At 35.6% G+C, this 15879-nt stretch overlaps 1 protein-coding gene across 7 annotated transcripts in view; it reads right to left on the minus strand.

Moving 5' to 3' along the window:
• Positions 1 to 15879, minus strand: part of ARHGAP28 (Rho GTPase activating protein 28) — a 143941-nt gene that overhangs the window by 5820 nt on the left and 122242 nt on the right. For 6 of the 7 annotated variants that reach the window (XM_087818955.1, XM_087818954.1, XM_087818956.1 and 3 more), the window contains 6 exons: positions 13604 to 13686; positions 11088 to 11285; positions 10636 to 10749; positions 6381 to 6437; positions 5039 to 5163; positions 168 to 232 (listed from right to left, as the gene is read on the minus strand). In XM_087818955.1, coding sequence (XP_087675081.1) covers positions 168 to 232; positions 5039 to 5163; positions 6381 to 6437; positions 10636 to 10749; positions 11088 to 11285; positions 13604 to 13686 — 642 coding nt within the window. The remainder of the gene's footprint in view (positions 1 to 167; positions 233 to 5038; positions 5164 to 6380; positions 6438 to 10635; positions 10750 to 11087; positions 11286 to 13603; positions 13687 to 15879) is intronic. The other variant, XM_087818951.1, reaches the window with a different exon arrangement.

Raw genomic sequence — 15879 nt, forward strand, 5'->3', positions numbered from 1 at the left:
TTAGGAAGGTCATACTGTTTTTACCCAAGATTAAAAATAATCAGAAGTTGACTGCTTTTGAATTTACATCTAAGAAACTTAAAAAATATACTTTTATAATAATGGCATCACATTCCTTTTAGAGTAACCAGAGAATTTAGGAGTAAAAATTGTTAAAGAATCCTTACCTATATTTCCTCCGATTTCATATAGTCTTTGGTTCTGAATTTTAATGCATTCTGAAGAACCGTGACTGAAAAAAGGAGAAAACAATATAATTTTAACCCTTTCATGATCTGAGGTCAACCTGTAGATTAACTATGGTAACAAATAATTCATTCTGCCTTGAGTGAAATACATCCCATAAATCATCATTATGACTGAAGTTCTGATACCATTTGTTTGTTTGACGTAGACGAGCATCTGAGGCACAGAGAGGAAGGGACTTTTCCAAACCTAGATGGGTGCCCCGGTGCTTCCACGGCAACCTGGAGCCCATTTACCCACAGCTGCCAGCTCTGTTTAGAGGGGCAACCGCTTCTGACTTAGCTCGGCTGGCCGAGGAGCCGGACGCTTCATATTCCCGTCATTGGTCACATCACTCTCAGTTCAAAAGAAGTCAGGTTTCATTTCCGTATTTGTCCAAAACTGAATGGGATTCTCCCCTCAGCCTATGTCACATTTCTAAGTTTGACTAATGCTTTGCTAACACTGATTTTATTGCATGTCTTTGCCCTATAATAAAAGCAAGTCAGAGAAAATGATTTCCCAATTTAATTCTTCTATTCCAGACTAGGATGCTGGGGTAGAAGAGTCTGGAAAGACCCTTTCTGATCTCTACCCCCAATGACTTTAAGGTTGGTTTCTTCAAAAAGATTGTTTTTCCTCTCTTTTGTGAGGAAGAATATGTGTGTTCACCTTTGTTTAAACTGTTTGAAATAATTGTAACTGTGAATGTAGTTGTAAGAAATAATACAGACAGATCCTGTGTCCCCTTTACCCAGTTTCCTCTAACAGAAAAGTCTTGAAAGACTAGTGCAATATCACAACCAGAATGCTGAGTGATTCAGTCAAGACACAGAACATTTCCATCAGCACGAGAGCCCTCCTTTCCCTTCCATAGCCACCCAACCCCATCTCCCTGTCCCTGTTCATACCCCCACCCTTTACCTCTCCATTCTACATTTCTATAAATCTGTCATTTCAAAATGTTATGGAAATGGAAATGTATGGAACTTGTTGGTATTAGCATTTTTTCAATCAGCATAAATCCCTGGATATCACCCAAGTTGCTGATTTTTTATTCCTGAGTAGCATGCCATGGTATAGCTGTGTACCACGGTTTGTTTAGTCATTTACCTGTTAGAGGACACCTGGGTTTTTTCCACTTTTTGATTATTATAAATAAAGCTGCTATAAGCATTTGTGCAGAACATTTTGTGGGAACAGTCTTAATTTTTTTGGGATAGATTCCCAGGAGTAGGAATGTTGGGTTCACATGGTAACTGCATATTTAGTTTTATAAGGAACTATCAAAGTGTTTTACAGAGTGACTATACCATTTTACATTCCCATCGGCAATGTAGGAGCGATCAAGTTTCTCTGTTTTTGCCACTGTTTGGTGTTATCACTATTTTTTATTTTAGCCATTCTCATAGGTGTCTAATGATTAAAGATACTGACCATTTTTTCATGTGCATGTTTGTCAACTGTATCCATTTTGATGAAATGTCTGTTCATGTCTTTTGCCCATTTTCAAAGGAGATTGTTTGTCTTTTTACTGCTGGGTTATGAGTGTCCTTTACCTAGTCTAAATACTAGATCTTTGTTGAATATGTGGTTTGTAAATATTTTCTTCAAATCTTTAGCTTGTCTTGTCATCCTTTTAATGGGATCTTTAAATGTATATTTCAATTTTGATAAAGTCCAATTTATAAATTTTTATCCTTTATGGGTCATGCTTTCAATGTTAAGTCTAAGAATTCTTCACTAGCCTTAAATCACAAAAGTTTCATTGTAAGTAATTTTCTAAAAGTTTCATATTTTACATTTAATTCTGTTATCCATTTTGGGTTAATTTTTGTATAAAATGTGGGGTTTAGATCAAGGGTCATTTTTTTGGCTCATGGATATCCAAAGATTTTCTTTCTACAAAAGGTCTACATGAGCATACAGAGACAACTTTGTAAGTAGAAATCTACTGGACGCCCAAATCCCTCGAATGGAATTTCAAGTCCCTCTACTACTGCCCAGGGGTAACTGGTGTTTTAGTGTCAGGGCCAGCGGCAGAAAAGAGTAAATGTTGGGGTTCCTGTTGGCCTCTGTCTACTCGTCTTTTTTTATGTAAGCTTTATATGTATGAGCTTACATAGTAAGTATAAAAGATACAAAAAGTGCATACACCATGTAACCGGCTCCCATATCCAAAAAAGGAACTTTGTAGAAGCCACTGTGATGCCTTCTGAGTCACTAACCTTTCACCCTCATAGAAAACCACCATCCTGATTTCTAACAGCATGGATTACTTTTACTGGCTACTTCTGTTTTTCTTTTAACTGAAATTTCTATTGAGGTAATTGTAGATTCACATGTATTTGTAAGAAATAATACAGAGAGATTATTCTTTGCCTAGTTCTCCCCAGTATTAAGATTTTACAAAACTATGGTATAATGTCACAATCAGGATGTTGACATTGATACAACCCAACTCATCTTATTTGGATTTACCATTTTAATTGTACTTCATTGTGTGTGTATTAAGTTCACTATAATTATTTAGAGGTTCCTTTATCAACCACCAGAGTCAAGATATCAGTTCCACCACCACAAAGGTACTTGGTGTTGTCCTTTTATAACCACACCCATTCTATCCACCCCACCCCCCACCGCAACAATCAACCCTACCCAACCTCTGGTATCCATTAATTTATTTTACATTTCTAAAATTTTGTAATTTCAAAAATATAAGTATGTAATTTTTTACAACTGGCTCTTTTTGCTCAACATGGATACTCCTTTTTAATATGATTTGAAAGCTTCTTTTTAAGGATACCATCAGAGCTTAACTAGAGACCATCAAATTGTACCTGCTCTCTAATGGACAGATTTAAACTAGTGCTTCTCGTCTTTTAAAAATCTCAAGGGAAATGTTTATCCCTGAATAAGCATGCCTAGACAAAAATGATTATTTATGCCCTTTTAAGGCAATTTATGGCTGATATGCAAAATTGTTTTTTTGTAAATACCATTCTGATGCCAAGGTTTATTGAAAATATATTTTAAGGAAAGCAACAGCTATGATGTTCACTTAACTATATAAACTTTATCTGATATTGGCATATTAAAGCCCACGAGAGCCTGAAATAATGATATTCCTGGAAATCTATCAAGAGATCTATAAAACTAACTTGCTATAATTTTTATTCTAATAAAAAGTAAAACTCATTGAGTAAATGAAGACACCAAGATAGAATAGGTTTCCTATTAAGAATCCCATTTGTAATCTTACACAAAAATTAACTCAAAGTTGGTTAAGACATGAATGTAAGACCTAAAAGTATAAAGCTAGAAAAAAATGTAGGTGGTAAGCTCTTTGACATTGGTCTTGGCAATGATTTTTTTTTTTTTACTCTAATACCAAAAGCAATGGCAACAAAAGCAAAAATAAACAAGTGGGATTGTCAAACTAAAAAGATTCTGCACAGCAAAGAAAAACCATCAAAAATTAAAAGGTAACCCACAGAATGGGAGATAATATTTGCACACCATATATCCAACAAGGGATTAATATCCAAAATATATAAAGAACTCATTCAACTAAATAGCAAAAAAGCAATTCGATTTAAAAATGGGCAGAATATCTGAATAGATGTTTTTCCAAAGAAGACATACAGATAGCCAACAGGTACATAAAAAGATGTTCAGCATCACAAATTATCAGGGAAATGCAAATAAAAACCACGAGAGATAACCCCAGATCTGTTAGAATGGCTATTATCAAAAAGATAAAAAATAACAAGTGTCAATGCTGTGAAGAAAAGGGAACCTTTGTGCACTGCTGATGGGAATGTAAATTGGTGTAGTCACTATAAGAAAAAAACAGGATGGAAGTGGCTCAAAAATTAAAAACAGAACTACCGTATGATCTGTCAATTCCACTTCTCTGTATTTATCCAAAGGAAACAAAAACACTAACTTGGAAAGACATATGTACTCCCATATTCATTTCAGCATTATTTATAATAGCCAAAATATGGAAACAACCTAAGTGTTCACTGATGAATAAATGGATAAAGAAAGAATATGATATATCTTATGGAATAGTATTCAATGAGCAAACAAATGATACCTTGGAATTTGCAGTAATAACATGGATGGAGCTTGAGGGCATTATGCTAAGTGAAATAAGTCACAGAGAGAAAGACAAATACCATATAATCTCACTTATATGTGGAATCTAAACAACAACAAAAACCAGTCTCACAGATTTAGAGAAAAGATTGGTAGTTGTTAAAGTAAGGGAGTGGGATTGTAGAAATAGGTAAAGGGTGTTTAAAGGTACAAACTTCCACTTATAAAATAAATAAGTCATGGTGATGTAATGTACAGCATGATGACTACAGTTAATACTATATGGCATATTTGAAAATTGGTAAAGAGTAGACCTTAAAAGTTCTCATCACAAGAAAAAATGTAACTATGTACGGTGACAAATATTAACTAGACTTACTGTGGTGATCATTTTGCAATATATACAAATATCAAGTTATTATGCTGTATACCAGATATATTATGTGTCAATTATATCTCAATTAAAAAAATAAAAAATAAGAATCCCACCTGTAGAAATTCCTTTAAAACAAAAGAAAACTTCTGTTACTGTCAATTCTATGGTCTACTAACTTCTTACCCTACTTTTAACTTTTCATTTATTGGTTAAGTCCCCAAAGTGACAGGTTCTAATTTTTTGAAACGGCCAAATTTGTAAATTCCTGGAAAGTCACTCATCTGATACAAGTTCATTGTCTTTGTACAGAGAGCTTTATTCACTTTTACTCACCTGTTCTCATATTGAAATTTTGCGAGTATGTCTTTGGCTTTGGTTTGACTATTTAGTTGAATGGCCATGGACACCTTTGAGAGACGTGGAGCATGGACCCTTATGACTCCTTCTGGCACATCAGACTGACAATGAGGAAAAATTCAGTACATTCTGTCAAACTAGGATGAACATCAATCAGTTCAATGATTGTACTTAAGAGATATAAAAATCAATGGCGCTCTGAATTAGGAAAACATGAAAACATGACTAGTATTTAACCAGAATGAAACACTATTTTCTTTTTAACAGGAGAGAAAAAAAAAACTTAACCTGGGATTTTACTGTCACAACACACTTACGTCTTATTTAAAACCTTAAAAATCATGAGTAGTAGAATTGGGTTATGCCAAAAAAAACCCAAAAAACTGTTCCTTGAACAATGTTCTAAAAAAGCCTATTGTAAGCAGAATTATATATTCCAGTATATTATCAACATGAAAAATTCAAGGATCAATTATAAAATATAACTTTTTAAATATCCCTTTTCTTTAGTCAGCCCAAAGTTAAGTCCAGATGGACACTTGAACTTGATCCCTCAAAGTGTGCTAATAACACTGTGAAGAGCAGAACACGGGCTGCTACTGGGGAAGAGAATGTCCCTGCTTTCATGTAACATCACTGGCTTGGGAACTTTGTAGGTCCCATCAAAATGAAATATTCAAAAAATGTTGCTCTCTAATTAATAGAAATTTGTTTTGTCAGGATTGACTGGAAAATTCCTTTGTTTCAAAATTTTGAGTGTTTTAAAGATTAATTCTCTAATTAGAGATGAAAAGAAATAAATTTCTATTTGTCTGGCTACTCCTCAGGTAATTATTCTAAATCTGCATATTCTATTCACAAAAGGGAGTATTGTTGATGCAGGTTTATGTGAACTGATTCAATATGTACCCTAGGAGGAATATGTTATATATTGAATTGTGTCCCCCACAAAGATATGTTGAAGTCCTAACACCCAATACCTGAGAATATGACCTTATTTGGAAATAGAGTCATTGCAAATATAATTAGCTAAGAGGAGCTCATATTGGAGCAGGGCAGGCCCATAATTCAATATGACTGGTTGGATTAAGAGAAGAGACAGAGGCAAGAAAGAGACAGCGACACATATATAGGGTGAATGCCATATAAAGATAGAGGCAGATACGGAAAGTACTGATAAGCTTGTTGTGCCCTAAAAATGTCAAGTTTGAAGAATATATCATGACCAAAATTATACACAGATATTCTGGAGGTAGCCAGGGAATACTATGTAGGAAGTTAATAATTAGGAAGGAATGGAAACTATTTGTTTTCTTACCATTCTTCTTAAAGAGGGTGATTTTTGTAGTACCTTTGAAGTCTTGGGGCTTGTTACCTAAATAAAACACATTTAGTTTTTAGCATTGATGTTGGAAAGACAAGCATATGCTGCTGCTGGAAATAAAACCTGGTGCCGTCTTTATGGAAAACAGTTTGGAATATTTACCAAATTTTAAAACGTGTATGTACTTTGATCCAACAATTCCAAACCTACAAATTTATCCTACAAATATACATCATTTGTGAGAAATGACATATAACAAGTTTATTCACTGATGCAAAATCTTAATAGCAAAAGACTGGAGACCATCTAACTGTTCAATAATATGAGACAGCTTAAATAAATTATGATGTGTCTGTAGAATATCACACAAAAGAAGCAGAGAAGAAGGCCTTGTGGACCGATGTGGAAGAATCACCATGATTTCTTAAGTCAGTGAAGCAAGATGCAGGATAGTGTTTTATGTGTTAACATTCATGTTAAAAAAAAAGGGGGAGGACATTTACTCATGTTTGCTTGTATGTGCTTGGTGCCTCTCTAGAAGTATATACACTTGCAAGTTCCTGTGTACACATAACCTGCCATGGGTAACATTGTTTGTATCTGGGAGGGAAAGTCAAGGTAACCAATTTTTATTTTACTGAATTTTGTAACCTTTCAATGAACTATGTATTCCAATCAAAGAATTAAAAACATGGTATAGTTCAATTGAACTGAAGAAAGACTATTTCTTCATCTTTAAGTGTTGTTTTCATGATACTTTAAATTTGGCCTTGGTTCTAATTTACAATTAAAACATTAAAATAATTGACATTTATATAGCACGAGTTGATGCTAATGATAACTCTGGGAGCTAGAAAACATTACTTCTTCCTCCCCTACCCTGATTTATAGTAAAGTTGAGATTCAGATAAAGACTTTAATTCTCCCAGGCTCCTAGGGCAAAGCCTGACCTGACCTTAGTTTCAGCAGCTCTGAACATATACTTTTGCCATTAAAATTTTTCAGAGTGAAAATGGCAGAGTAAGGAGTCCAAAAGTTTGTCCCTCCATTCACGCAATAAATAAACTGGCAAAATTTGTATCAACTTTTTCAGAACTCAGTATCCCTTTGGGATACTAACCCAAAGGTTGCAACCAAGGAATGCCTAAAGTAAGAAAAACAGCTGAATCTTGGTAAGAACAGTGAGCTTTGTGGGTTTTTAACTTACACTTTCCCCGTCTCTGTTCCCTAGCTCATTGATAACCTTGAAAATGACAGCCTGCATTCCTGGTACAGAAACTAGAGGGAGTAAAAGACACCTCACTCACAAAGAATTCTATTTGTTCTGACCTGTCTGGTGGTTCCCTGGAAGACTGGCTCAAAGGGTTTGCCTTTAGCTTGCCTAACTTGGAACTTGATCAGTGCTAAAATAGTGCTATGTTGAAAACATCTATAGGCAAATGTTTTTAGTCACTGTTGTCTGGTGCAGTGGGTGAGTTGGGGAAAATGAGAGACTAAAAAGCTTTAGAGGCAAGCCTAGAGATGGACATTCTTTGAAGAATAAGGGCTCTGAAAAGCTTCCACATATTCCAGAGAATCTGGAAGGCCATGTGCATGTCCAAGGCTGTGCACATGTTCAAGAAAGACCTGCGAAGAACTTAAACTTTCACCTCTAGCTGACATTCAGGCTCTGTCCAAGCAGAAAGTGAAGGTTCAGGCAGAGCTATAAGGATCCCTGCTCCAGCCTTCTTACCTAATATTTTACTGAAAGTTCTAGCCAGGGCAATTCAACAAGAAAATATAAATAAATAAAAGGCACCCGGATTGTAAAGGAAGAAAAATTATCTCTCTGCATAGAAAACATAGGGTCAAATCTTTGTGATCTTGGATTTGACAAAGGATTCTTAGGTATAACAACAAAAACATGATCAAAAAATAAACAGATACAAGTACACTTCATCATAATTAAAAACCTTTGTGCATCAAAGGACAATATCCAAGAATTGAAACTACAACTCATAGAATGAAAAAATTCTCAAATTATACATCTGATAAAGGACTTGCATCTAGAATATATGAAGAACTTTTACAATGTAATAAAAATGCAAATACCCCAAACAAAAAAGAGAAAGGATCGGGTAGACATTTCTTTAAGGAAGATACACAAATGGCCAATAACACATACATGCTCAACATCATTAGTCATCAGGGAAATACAAATCAAAACCACAGTGAGATACCACATTTTACCCCTTAGGTGGCTAGAATAACAAAATTCTGGTAATATGTGTTGGTGAGGATATGGAGAAATCTGAATCCTCATACACTGATGGTGAAAATGTAAAATCGGGCAGCCACTTTGAAAAACAGTGACAATTCCTCAGATGTTTCAACATACAGTTGCCAAGTAACCCGGCATATTCCCAATGGAGTTGAAACATATATTTACACAAAAACTTGTATATGAATGTTTATAACAGCATCGTTCGTATTAGCTAAAACGTGTAACTAACCTAAATGTCCATCAATGGATAAGTGGATAAATAATATGTGGTATATCCATATAATGGAATATTATTCAGCTATAAAAAAGAAAAGTATTAATGCATACTTTAAGTCTGATGAACCATGAAAATATAATGCTAAGTAAAATAAGTCAGCCACAAAAAAATACATATTATATGATTTTTCACTCACTAAAAGTCCAGAATAGGGAACTCTATACAGTAGAAAAATTAGTTATTGTTTAGGGCTGGTAGGTGGAAATGGGACAGATGGGGTTAGAGAGATGATAGCCAAAGAGTGTATTTTTTTCCTGAGGTGATGATATTCTAGAATTGTTTTATTGACTGCATATATCTGTGAATATATTAAAACCCACTGAATTGTTTACTTTAAATAGATGAACTGTATATGTGCATTATATCTCAAAGTTGTTTTTTAAAAAGAATATAAAATCAAATAAAAAAGGAAGAAATGAAGTACTAATATATGCGATAATATGATGAACCTTGAAAACATTTTTTTAAGTGAAAGATGTCAGACACAAAAGGCCATATACTGTATAATTCTGTTCATATGGAATGTCCCAAACAGGTAAATTTAGAGACCACAAGTAGATTAATGTTTTTCAGGGGCTGTGGGGAGGGGTAATGAGGACTGAGTGCTTAATTGGCATGGGATTTCTTTTCGGGATGGTGAAAATATTATGGAATTAGATAGTGGTGATAGTTGCATGGCATAGTGAATATACTAAAACCAATGAATTGTGCAATTTTAAAATAATAAAAATGATGAATGTTCTATTATGTGAATTTTTCTCAAAACAAAAATTTTTTAGATAGATAAATGTCTTGGTTCTACTGGATGTAAAGTCACTTTGCACATTCATCATGTCTGTGATAAATCACCTAGCAGCACTCCCCCTCACCGCCTTGGCATTTACCATTCCCCTCCCTGGATGAGCTTTCCTTCCCTTCTCCCTTCAAAATGCTATCCATCCTTCAGCGTGCAGCTCAAATGACACTTCCTCCATGAAGCTGTTCACATTTCCCCATGAGGAGCACATTTTTTTCTCCTGTGCACGGTCCTTATACATTGTGTGCACAGCTGATCTGGCACTTAACGCATAGTCACAGCTCTTGTACACCCTTATCTCCTGCATTAGGTGTCAATTCCTTTAAGGGCAAAGTGGGTTGCATGTAATTCTCCATCTTCCTTAAGTCAAATGCTGTGTCTGACACTCATAATCATCCTCAAATTAAATTAAAGCAACAAAGATAATTCTTCCAAAACCTGTTTCCATTATGTACCTCCACGCAAACAGCTGTGCTAATGCAAATATTCTTCAGGATGCAATGAATTTATACAAAACCACTTGAGCATAAGATATTCTTTCAGTATTCAATCACTAAAGAAATCCCTTTCTCTACTTATTAGATATATTAAATACTGAAATCTAATTCATAGGGACTAAAACGTCAACTTACAGCTTTTGTGAGAACCATTTTAAGTACTTGGCAACATAAAACAGTAAGTAATCTTCATGACAGTGATATTTCAAAACTTTAACCAAAACGCACAACAAAATAAAAAGACCACAGTCGTCTGCCGTGGAGAGTACTATACACAATTTCCACAATGTGTATAGTCATAAGATTGACATTTTGTGAGAATATAAAAGTTTTGGTTCTAACTTACAAGCCATTCTGAGGCTCACTATGAGAAATAAAAACCTGGTGGTAACGATATGTGCCTCCCTGTTGATTACCTCCCGCTCTATGGTCTTCCTCCTGAGCAACTTCCTGACACTTGGCAGCTGCTTCTTTAACAACATCGTGGCTTCATTCATCCTTCTGACTTGATTGATTAAGAAACATGGGACCTGGAGAAGGAAAACAGCTTGACTGGAAGGAAACCACTGGAATCACACCTCCCCAGCAGACTCTGTCTTTAGTTATGGTAGCTCCTGGCCACTCAGTATCCTGCAACGGTGGCCAGGAGTAAAAATTAGAAAAAACTACTAGGATTCATACTTCAAAGAGAGAACATGTTCAGCCTCAGCCTTTAAAGAATGTACAAAAATGCCACGGGCAACGGGAGCATAATCTCAACAGGAGCATTTCCTCCCCGTGCCCGGGGCGCTCCCTGCTCCCGGAGCCTTTATGTTTCCGGCGCTGGGAGACTTCAAAGGAGCGTCACAGGCACCACCTTGTGACTCACCTTCCACAGAATTTTCTGGTAGTTGAGCATGAGGCGGATGATGTGGGCTGCAGTGTTTGCTAACCGTAATTCTTCATAATCAGAATGTTTGCTTCTACTGAAGAAAAGGTTCGGTGCCATCACAGTAGAAATGTTCCATATACTCATTCGGTTCTTTGATTCATTGGCAATCACTTTATTGAAGAATGTCATGAGGGCCTACAAAGATACAGCACTGTGTCACACTGCTGTAAATTATCAAAAGCCACCCATCGTTGCTGTCGCTTGTTTCTATACTCACTTGCTGTGCCTCTGGAAAATTGTAAGAATATTCTCAGAAGTATAGAATGGTTAAATGTTACATTCCCCTTTACTTGCTTAAAAGTGCTCATGAGAAATGTGAAGTTTTTATGGAGTTCATTGTATTGGAGTCTCTATAAATAATAGTTTTCATTTTATTATTTTCTTTTATCCTAAACAAGTTTGACAAATATGAAAATTAAATAGTAAACTAGGAAGAGAAAACCCTCCATCTAAAAACACCCCACATAAAACATGTCATGCAGTTTTGTTGTGAAGAAAAGTAATTCTAAAAAACAATCTTAATTTAGGGTATTACTATTAAAAACTATTTTACTGTTTTCTTAGGAAAGGAAAATCCATTTTAAAGAAAAAAAAGAGGATCTCATTCCTCAGTCCAAATGTAAACACAACTGAAAAATTTGTTAATTTTACATTTTGGGTATCATTTTTCTATTGTTTTTTCCATTTTGGAATCTTCAGTAGACTAAAGGAAAATGCTTACATGCAGCTGTTTTAAATATTTTTTAAAAAGCTTTGAGAAAGCTTACTAGTTTGGCTGAGCCACCAAAGTATAAATGCTTATCAGACCTTCTGCCATTCCCCAAGAGGACTGAAATCCTAAAAGGAGATGCTCTTTAGTTTTCCAAGTTTGAATTCTGCTACAGTATTTGTAAGGAGAAAATGGACAGCACATAATAGTAATTATAGTTACCATTATTTGATGATTTATTGTGAGCCGGGCATTATTCTTAGTACTTTATATATATCCACTAATTTCATCATCATTCTAAATCTTGCGTGGTAGGTACTGTTATTAACATTGTTTTACAGATGCGGGAACTAAAGTGGAGAAAGATCGACAGCTCTGTCAAGCGTCAGTTCATTAAGTGGCAAAGCCAGGATTTGAACTAAAGAAACCTGACTCTTGAGCCAGAGCTCTTGATCTCTACACCACACCAACTGCGGTGGTAGTTCCAGCCACAACTGAGAATGGGAGGGAGGAAGAATGGGGGGGATTCCTCACGAGTTCCATAATGTTTTTTGAGGATCTTTTATTAGAAATGTATTGAATTTTTTGATAATTGCTGCATCCTCAGTTATATGAAAAGGTAGATGACACTTTGATCCAGAATTTGATACCAGGTGCATTTTTTTTTGATAAAAGATCATTGTTTAGACAAAGCCAAAACCAAACTAATAAATTCCAGCTTTTGGAAAATGACCAAACTGTATTAGAGAAAGGTTCTTCTGCCATAGCCAACCCCATCCTTGGGTTGAGGATATGATATAACTGACATCTACTATAATTAACATAGGCGTTTTCACTATGTAGGAGGAAAGGTCCTCGCCAAACTGAAATGTTGATAAAGAGGTAGCATTAAGAATCATATTTGTTTGTAGCATTATGTTTACTGACGTCAAAAATATTGGCTCTTTCTAACTCATCCTTACCTCATTTCAAAGATCTTTAACACCTCTTGTACTTATAACACATTTCCTATTATATACAGAATCAGTATCAAAATAGCAAGAGCAACTTTGATTTTGACCAACATATAGCAAAGACATGAATTTGAAATAAAGGGAGGGATATTTGGGATGAAGAACTATGAAACAGGATTCTACCAAATGTTCTATTATATGTTAATGGAGAAATCACTTTTCTGAGCTTAATTTTTCTAATCTGTAAAATAACAAGATCCTATCAGGTAATTTCTAAAGTTCAGAGATCATAGAATTCTTTAAACTGAATTGAATTTGGAAATTGTAAGGCATGAACATTTAAAAAAAAAAAATTAAATCAATGTCTTCGAATTTCCTTCCCAAGGACACTCATCAGATCTTTTGTCCCTAGACTGAGGTGGGCAGCTGAGGACCAACAATTATAGAGTTTTATATTTTACAACTTACATAATATTCTCATTTACTTCTGACATTATTCCATTTAAGTCTTCCATCTTTGCTTTTCCTACTCCTAACCCTGGCATGTGGTAGACATTTAATATAACTTAATAGATTGAATGAATGAAACTGAAATATTCAAGAAGACTCCAGGATTTACATTCTTTCTTGTCTTCCTCAGGAGAACAGCGAAGGGGACATGGAAGGGAAACCAGTCTGCAGCATGCTCAGCTGGCTTAGTAATTTGTCATCTTGCTTTTCAGTTTTCTACCTGAGCCATTTCCTCTGACCAATAAGAGCCAATGACAAACCATGAGGTCAATACAACATACCTGAGCTGTGTCCCTGTTGGCATCAGGCAGTGCCATGACCATGAGGTGTAAGGCTTGAAACTGTACTTTGATGTGAGGCCCTCCTAACGAAAAAACAGAAATAACCACATATTTGGAACACCACTGATGTATTCTGACAGCATTTCTTGCTAACATCTGGTGGCATAGGAGGGCTCCTGACAGTTCTCGCTGGTAAAGACTTAGTTTTTGTGCCCAACAATGTAAATTTGTTCTCTTGGACTGTCTATCAACTCTCCTTTCACATCTCATGATGCCAATAGAGGCAGGTGGCCAACGAGACCCTCAAAATAATTCTGGATTTGTATAACATTTCCCTTTCCAAAGTACTTTCACAGACCTTGCTTTACTCGTATACTATAAACAAAAGACTTAAAGCGCAATTCAAGAGAAAATAAATCTTGCTTCCACATAAAGAAGCAACAAAATGCAATTATTAGGAGCACAGGTTCTATAACCAGATTCAAATCCTGCAGGTACTACTTAGTCACTGAGTGACCGTGGGCAGGCTATTTAACCCCTCGTTGCTCTTATTTTATTATTTGCAAAATGGAAGCAGTCATTATACCTACCTCACTGGGCTGTTATGAAAATTAAGTGACTTAGAACTCAAAATGGATTAAAGACTTATATGAAAGAGCTGGAACCATAAAACTTCTAGAAGAAAACATGGCAGTGAGGTCCTTCACATAGGTCTTGGTGATGAATTTCTAAACCTGACACCAAAAGCAAAAGCAGCAGAAAGAAAAATTAACTAGGACTACATCAAACTGAAAAGCATCTGCAAGGGAAAGGATACCATCGACAAAATGAAAATCAACCTGCTGAATGCGAGAAATATTTACAAATCATTATATCTGCAAATCATTAAATATAAGGGGCTAATATCCAAAACATATAAAGAAATCATACAACTCAATAGCAAAAAACACCAAACAACCTGATTTAAAAATGGGCAGAAGAAAAGACATATGAACAGACATTTTTCCAAAGAAGACATACAGGCCAAGAGGTACATGAAAAGATGCTCCCCATCATCATCAGGGAAATGCAAATCAAAACCACAATGAAATATCACCTCACACCTGTTAGAATGGCTACTGACAAAAAGACAGTAACAAGTGTTGGCAGGGATATGGAGAAAAGAAAACCCTTGTGTATTGTTGGTGGGAATATAAGTTGGTGCAGCCACTATGGAAAACAGTATGGAGGTGCCTCAAAAAATTAAAAATGAATTTATCATATGATACAGCAATTCCACTGCTGAGTATTTATCCTAAGAAAATGAAAACACTAACTCGAAAAGACATATGCACCCCAGTGTTCACTGCAGCATTATTTACAATAGCCAAGATATGGAAACAACCCAAATGTCCATTTATGGATGAACGGAAAAAGAAAATGCCCCCCCCCCATGAATATTATTCAGCCATAAAAAGTGAAATCTTGCCACTTGCAATAACACAGGTGGACCTTGAGGGCATTATGCTAAATGAAATAAATCAAAGAAAAATTAATATCATCTCATCTCTCTTATCTGTAGGATCTAAATCTACAAAACACCCCTCCAAAAAACAACCCCTCCCCAAACCCCAAAACCAAGTTCATAGATACAGAAGACAAATTAGAAAAAAAAAACCACATTACTGAAACCTAGTTAAGGCTCTGTGATTTGGACAATGATATAAAATCCATTCATAAATGCTCAAATTATCCTTGAAGTGAGGTTGTGAGTTATGCCCCACCTCTATAGTTTTCCTTGGGTTGTGATAAATACAGAAGTGGCAAGACTTGGCAACTGTTAAATCACTCAGGGGATATTTCCCCACCAATAATTTTGAAAAGTTTGGACTGATTTTGCTTTGCTATTGTGCTGGATGCTGCATGTAGCATGTGCACTAAAGTGCTGGACAGTCACTTGCGTGTCTCTGAGTAAATGTCTCAGTCATGTCCCAATCCATTGCTGTGTAAGAGGCAGTGCTGAGACATCTTTTCTTTTATGTGGGGACAGACTGTTATAGTTGAATTAGTAATTCTTATGCAAATATGGATTCATGAAATCAGAGAGGAACCCTTTTAACACAGAGAGTAACACAATAAATAAGGGGAGCTTTCGTGCATAGCGGTTTATGGACGGAGTAACCCCTTTGGCTTCAGAAATGTGGGCTTTATTTCCTGAGATTTCCTTTGTCTGTTGGACTGCCTCTAAAAACTCACTTGTTTCTTCTTTATGTGGGGTGTCTCGGGAACTCAGAAAA

This window comes from Miniopterus natalensis, chromosome 7 (genome assembly GCF_054644295.1).
Source record: "Miniopterus natalensis isolate mMinNat1 chromosome 7, mMinNat1.hap1, whole genome shotgun sequence".
NCBI classification, from domain to species: Eukaryota; Metazoa; Chordata; class Mammalia; order Chiroptera; family Miniopteridae; genus Miniopterus; species Miniopterus natalensis.